General features: G+C 58.2%; 1 protein-coding gene and 1 long non-coding RNA gene across 2 annotated transcripts in view; one reads left to right on the top strand and one right to left on the bottom strand.

The window, feature by feature from the left end:
- Positions 1 to 9: 9 nt before the first annotated feature.
- On the bottom strand, positions 10 to 2768 carry LOC112483516. The gene is made up of 3 exons (XR_003047648.1): positions 2632 to 2768; positions 618 to 1308; positions 10 to 495 (listed from the first exon to the last, which is right to left on the bottom strand). It is a non-coding gene; the product is annotated as an uncharacterized LOC112483516 (long non-coding RNA).
- Positions 2769 to 3952: 1184 nt separating this feature from the next.
- The window catches only part of GTPBP6 (GTP binding protein 6 (putative)), a 9286-nt gene continuing 6098 nt past the window's right edge, over positions 3953 to 7140 (top strand). The window contains exon 1 of the mRNA XM_025050035.1: positions 3953 to 6984. Coding sequence (XP_024905803.1) covers positions 6558 to 6984 — 427 coding nt within the window. The 5' untranslated portion in view covers positions 3953 to 6557. The remainder of the gene's footprint in view (positions 6985 to 7140) is intronic.

Here is a 7140-nt window from a genome sequence, read left to right as displayed (position 1 = left end):
TAGGCCGGCAGAAGCACGTGCAGTGGGTGGGGTTTCTACCAGGCAGGGCTCAAAGGGGTGGGGCCTCAGGGGTGCAGCATGGATGTGGCCTGGGGTGGCTCAGACAAGGGGAGATAGGACAGGGGGACAAGGTCGGGAGCAAGGGACAAAGACTTGGAAAGGGGGATGAGAAAAAGGTCACGAGTGGGAGCTGTGAGTGCGGGGCTTGGACCCCCACAGCAACAGGAGCAGGCAATGCGAGCGGCGCCCACTGAGGTGTGGACGGGCCTCAGTGCAACCACCCCGGCCCCCAGATCCCCCTAGGTCCCCTCGGTCCTGCTCCGCGCACAGCCCCTGACCACAAGCTCACGTGGACAAGGACACAGCGTCGCCGGCGACTCCTCTATTGCCGATGCTGAGGTCCGCGCCCAGACCATCCGTGTCGTGCACGTGCGGGTTGCAGTGCTGCGCCTTCAAGCAGGATGTGGGTCCCCTCGTCTGTCCGCAGTAATCAGCCTGCACGACGGTGTGGAGGGGTTTCTTGGCCCCCCCACTTCTGAAGTCTGGCGTTCATCCTCGCCCGCCCAGCACCAGTGACAAAGTGTCCATGACCGCCCCCCACCAGGCCCATCCCCCACCTTGGCAGCCTTCTGTGGTCTGGAGGCCCCAGAAGCTGGAAGAAGTAGGAAGGACCCCCCTGGACAGAGGAAGCCGCAGGCTTCAGGCTGCAGAGGGTCCCAGACACCCCAGGACCAGTGGAATCGCCTGGGGCAAGCTGTGCTGATTCTAAGCTTTCACACAACTGGTCCCCGGGCTGCTGTGGCATTTCTGCAAACTGAGCACAATGTCAAAAGGCAAAGGACAGAACAAAGATGGAGAAAACTGGGTCTCAGCTCGGAGGTGAGCGGTTTCTTGCTCTTTTCACTCACCTGTGCTTTCCCACTGTCTCCACTTGAAATGACCTGGAAACAGTGGACTTGTCTGTGTGAGGATGGGGAGAAGCCCCCGCCCCGGACAGGACAGGACCAGGCCCTCGATGGAGGCAGAGGACGAGCTGTGTTCACCCCCACCAGCTTGCATGAGCCTGACGGTCCCTCTCCCCACCCCTGGGCACATGGGCCTGTCGTCCACCCGTCCGTCCCCTAGTGGATGGGAGAAGCTGTCTGTCCATCTCTCAGAAAGTAGGGCTCCCGTCACCTCAGCACTGGGTCCTGTGAGTGCAGGGAGGGGTCCTGGGGGACGGGTCCCACCCTGGGAGGGGCAGGGTCCCACCCCGAGTGTGACATCACGGCCGCATCACAGAGGGTCCTGTTGCATCAGGGCTGGGTCCTAAGATTGAGGGAGTCAGTTTGAGGGGGTCATTACCCACGGTGACACCCAGGGCCCTTCTAATGGAACGTACAAGTGTAAAGAAGATGCCCCTGGAAATCACATTTCACACCTGTGACATTGCCGTGGAAAACAAGGTGCAGTTGGTGTTGGTCTCTAAAGTACTGATTTTCCTCCTCGTTACCCACCTCCACCCGCCAGGGACCGAAACGGGAAGCCACAGCCCACGGGATCCTCGTGAAGGCTCCTGGGTCATCCATGGGGCGGAGAGGAGGCCGGGCACCAGGGGTCTGTACCCGCCAATGCCCCATAGGAGAGGACCTGCCCATGACCTGCCCTCCCCAGGGGGAAGCAAGGGTTATTTCCTGCCAGCGGGCACCCACCCCTCCCAGCATCCACATCCACAAACTAAATGTCAGCACTCGGCTGACCGGGCAAGTGCTCACACTCGAGCCGGACCTTGACGCATGCAGCCCCAGGCGCCACCGCCCTGCCCGCTGTGCAGTGTGGGCTGAGCGAGAAGGGGCAGGAGACCTGGCGATCAGCTGCCCCAGTCTGATGTGTGCCCCCCGCCAAATGTTGTGCCCCGGTCGGTGAGCCAGAAAGGCAGAATAGTAGCCCTTGGAGGGGACAGTGGCCGAAAAGCTGGAACACACGCAACTTGAATTTACGGCAGGAGAGACCCAACTGCATAGCTGACTCCCTGTTCATGCCCAGGTGAGCCATCCTGGGACCTCTCATGGGGACAGAGGGACAGGACACACCAGATGAGCCAGACCCGGGGCCAGGAGGCCCCAGTCCTCCTTCATTGTCCATCTCGTCCCCTGTGCCCACTGAGACACTGGCGCCCCAGTCCCTCCGGGAAAGACTTAAAGGACAAGCTGTGCTCCTGCTCCGGGGTTAGTGGGCCTCCCCTCCCTCCCTTTGTGCCTCCCCGCCCCTCTGCCCACCCTCCCCTCCCCTCCGCATGGCCCACCGACCTGCAGGGGCCACCCCTCCCTATGTGCCTCCCCTCTCCATGGCCCCTGGTTCTCTCTCCCTCAGCTTCTGCGCCCCACACCCAGCACCGAGACCCCCCCCCTCCCCGGACGTGACACCGCCCTCAGGGACAGGAGAAGTGACATCAGGTCATCTCAGACCTCTCAGCCTGGCCTGCAGCTCCTCCCTCCGCCCCCGGACGTGACACCGCCCTCAGCGACAGGAGAAGTGACATCAGGTCATCTCGGACCTCTCAGCCTGGCCTGCAGCTCTTCCCTCCGTGGTGGCGGCCACCAGCCAGTGCGAGGACCCCATAGGGATCACCCGCAGGGATGGCCCACTGACCTGCAGAGACCGTGTCCAGCAGGTGGGGGTGGGGTGCACGGCGCGGTGAGCGCAGCCACTGCACGAGCAGCTCCGTGGAGTCCCAGACATTGTCCCTGGACCCCTTCCAGAAGGGTCCCGGCCCCACGATCGGGCAAGCCATTTTCACAGAACCAAGGGAGGCGGCGTGCGCCCACGCGGGCCTGGACGCCACGGGGCCCTTGAGGTCCCGGGTCCACCCCGCACGGCCGCCTGGGGCCGGAAGCGCCCTCCGCACGCACCCGGCAGGCGGCGCCAGCGCTGAGCGAGCAGGACGGGGCACGGGGAGTCCCCTGGAGGCGTCGGCGCGGCAGAGGAAGGTGGCCACAGGGCTGTGGGGGTCGGGTCGGGTCCTCATTATCCGCCCCAGGTACACCCCCGCACCCCCACAATGCGGGTTCTCCAGCCACAGAACAGGCCAAGCTTCAGACGCGAAAGTCTGCTTTTTCCAAACCAAGAGGTGCCGGACGCCGGACGGCCCCCTGAGAGGGGACCCAGAGCCGCAGAGGCGGCAGGCGGGGCGCCAGGGGCCGGGCAGGGAGGGGCAGCGGGTGTACCCTGGGGTGCTGCTGGTGGCTGCCTACACTGCGGATGCACCCCATGGTAGGGCCGCCGCGCGCTAACAGGGCCAACCCAGTAAACACCACGTGACGCGCGTGACAAACGTTTTTGATTTTATGACGTCTTGCCAGCTGAGATTCCGATTCCACTCCTCTTTGTCACGAATATGGGAGGCTCCTTCCGCGTCTCACAAACGGCTCTGGGCACAGACTCCCCACCTGTGGCCATCACCAAAACCCTCACTGTTCACAGGGAACCGTCCTTCTGGGGCTGGGCGGTGCTATCGGAGCTCCTTCAGAGGACCCCAGACAGCAGCCACCCCAATGACAGCAGGAGTTTTGATCCTCAGCAGGACACAGACCCCACACCCCTTAATAGTCCCTGTCCCCACGCCAGCAGGACAGGACCTCAGAAAGGAGAGAGGTACCACAGGGTTAGGGCAGGGTCAGAGCACCCCGCGTTCACACTCTGGAGCAATCAGAAAGCGGGGGATACTGCAGGGCAGCAGCAGACATGGGGTCTCTTCTGGACCTGAGACTTACCCAGAAAAATGTGGTGACACCACACGGCCCCACAAACCCTGCACCTGGGGCCACATGTCCTCACTCACCAGGTGACCCCACCTCCCAGTCCCCGCACCTGGGGTCACACATCCTCACCAGGTGACCTCCTTCCCGGCTCCCCCACTCAGTGCCCAGCCCCCTTCCCTCCACAGCACCCCCTCCCCGTGCGAGCTCCTGGCTGTGCCCCCTATCCTGTGCTTTAAAAGGTTCTCGTTCATGTTTGAAGCCAAAATTAGCACCTTGTCTACATTTCAGTGATCCATCCACTACAAATATAATACAAATTACAGTGGTGATGTTATTTACTTTCAGTATGAAACTACGAAATTATAGCCCAATTAACATTAGGTATGATAAAATATAAACATGAATTTTATAAATGTTATAAAATATAAAATTAACTATAAAATAACCATCGAGTCACATTGTGGTCAGCCCAAAATACACCGTGCTGAGTACTTATTGAAAGTATACTCAGGATATGTTTTAAGTTTAAAAAATTTAAAAACACAGTATATATAATGTGAATCCATTCTGAATAAAAATTTTAAAACTATACACGCACATAGAGTCAGCCCTTTGTATCTCTGGGTTCCACATAGGTGGATTCATCCGACCACAGATGGGAAATACTCAGAAAAAAATGTTACATGGCTGACATGTACTATGTGGTTATCTGTGTGCTCACATTTTAAGTGATTTCTATTCTGTGTTCTTTTCTGCACCTTCTAATTATCTACATAAATGTTACTTTCTTCCTCAGAGGGAAAAACACATTTTAGAACCCAGATAAAAAATGTACATAAACTTGGCCAGGTTCTCATCATCGCAAATCTCTTATTAACAAGCACCGTCATGGCCACTGCCCTTGGAGACAGATACGAGTTTCATCACGTCTTGGCCAGACCTCCCACTGAGACACAAGAAAAGCCAAATTGCAGCTGCAAACCATGTAGTGACACAGCCAAATGACAGCTCACTCCTTAAATCTTTCTCAAGGGTGCAGACAATTCCAAACCGGGGACTTTGAGTACACAGCCTACCACCAGACATTTAAAATTTTTATCATTAGAGAAAAGAAATTGTTTTACCAAAGTAAAACAATGAAAGAAAATTGGAAAGGACTAAACTCACAGGAGGTACAATATCGTAGGGCATTGTTTAGCGGTTGTGAGGGTGCAGAGGTAAATCACCAATTCTCCTTGACATTATGCACAGTTGTCCATGTTTGGGTGTTTCAGAGAGCCTACAATCCGCATACCTGTCACAGCACCAATTACATCTGCAATTGTCACTTGTATCCCTACCAACAGTCATATTACATACTGTCAATAATAAAGCAGCAAAAATACATTACCTCATTACCAACAATGTTACTCCTCACTGCTTCCCTGCCCCGCCCCCCAAAAGAGCTGCTGAAGCTTCGGGGACAATGCTGGTGATCCAGCCAGGACAGCAACCAGACATTGGCAAAGGAAAGCAAAGCCCAACAGACAATGAGTGCTCAGGAATCCGCCCCCACTGCGTTGGTCCCAAAATGACACAGCACTCTGTCTAGAGGTGGAATGAGGTGATCTGCCCGAATCTCAAGCCAGGCAGCATGACAAGACCACAGTATATTCCCATCTGATCTCTGGGGTCTCTGCCTGCACCTCAACATCTCAGAGCATGCCTCCCCCAAAGGCAGCCTTGCTGAGACAAGGGACCTCGTTTTTTTATGGACACATTTGTCCTCATTCCTTTGCCATCTTGCTGTCTCAAGCCGTCGTGATGGAGCGGCAGGGGGACCAGCCACAGGCTATCAACCACCAAAATTCACAATATTGTGAATTGTTATTCTAAGTTTTAATCCAGTCTGTCATTCTATCAATAGGGACATGGCACCTAGGAATGATCACCTGCCCATGGCTTCACGGTCAACGCCGGGTCAATATTCTAAGAGTTGACCCATTTCCTTTCTGACTAATAAATTTTTAATATGCGTAGCAGGATCACATTCGTTCAGAATGCATCTTCCTGCATCTGTACAGCCCTCCGGCGTGTCCTCATTCTGTCAGAATGACGTAACACTGTCTCCTGAAATGTTAGAAGGGCTATGCTTTCTGCAGACGTTTAAAAAACAACCTGTGAATTAAAACTTTTCTGTAAAAACAAGTCCCTCCCCACTTGTTTGAAACTAGCCCTTCTCTCTCAGTTTGCTAGACAGTGGGCTCTGCTGTCATCTCCCAAGACACATCGGCCAGCCGGATTCGTACCCGAAGGCAGGGCCTGGGACCCTCGAGGCCACTCAGGCTGCCAGCGCAACTTCGGAAGCCCCTCAAACATTGGGGACCCCTGAGGACGGCATCAGATGGCACCCCCAAGGTAGGGCCCGAAACCCCCGAGGACTGGCTCCAACCTCCCAAGACTGGGTCTGCGACCTCCAGGGATGAAATGGGACCCTCAAGGCAGGGTTCGAGTCCCCCAGGAATGGAAAGGGACCACACTCAGGATACTAACATAGACTAAGAACTCCCCGACTGGATCGAAATCTCCGAGCAGCATTCGGAACCCTCCCAAACTGGACTCGAGACCCAAAGCCAGAGTTCGGGCCCCCAAGGCAAAATCTGGGGCCCCAGGCCCGCACTTGGACCCGCAAGACAGCGTTTGGGACCCCCCGAACCCGCGCGAAGGTGCGAGTGGGGAGGGGGAAGCGCCGGCAGCTCCCCGGGCGGACAAGCGCTTCCCGGCGGAGCCCGCTCCCCACCAATCAGGCGGCGGCAAGCACGTGACGGCGGACGGCCAATGGGGAGTCCGCACGGGAGCACGCCCCTAGGCCCCGCCCCTCTGCGTTCGGACGGACGCGGGATGTGGGCCCTGCGGGCCGCCGTCCGCCCGGGGGTCTCCCTCTCTCGCGTGGTTCGCGGCCGCGGGGCTCTGAGGGTCGCGCCACGGCTGCCACCTTGGCCCGAGCGCGCACTGACCGCCTTCGGCCCCGGGGACCCAGGGGATTTGCAGGGACGAGGGGGCGGAGGCCGGGGCCCACGTGCGGATGGCCGTAGGCGCCGAGCGGGAACGGAGGAGGACGAGGAGCCGGAAGGTGCGGAGCAAGAGGAGGAGGACGTGGAGGAGCTGCTGAGGAGGGAGCCTCTGCTGCCGGCCGGGACCCAGCGCGTGTGCCTGGTCCACCCAGAGGTCAAGTGGGGACCAGCGAAGCCGCTGCGGACGCGAGGTGACCCGGGGCGGGGCTCCGAGGGCTCGGCCTCATAGGGCGAGGAGCCTATGGGCGGAGCTTGGGGTTAACCCTCATAGGGCTGGGGTGTCGGGGCGGGGCTCCGAGATTTGGTTCTCGGGCGGGGCTGTGGGGGCGGGGCTCAGGGCTGGCACT

Source organism: Pteropus alecto, unplaced genomic scaffold, assembly GCF_000325575.1.
Source record: "Pteropus alecto unplaced genomic scaffold, ASM32557v1 scaffold987, whole genome shotgun sequence".
Classification (NCBI taxonomy): domain Eukaryota; kingdom Metazoa; phylum Chordata; class Mammalia; order Chiroptera; family Pteropodidae; genus Pteropus; species Pteropus alecto.
This window is presented reverse-complemented; position numbering and strand designations above follow the sequence as displayed.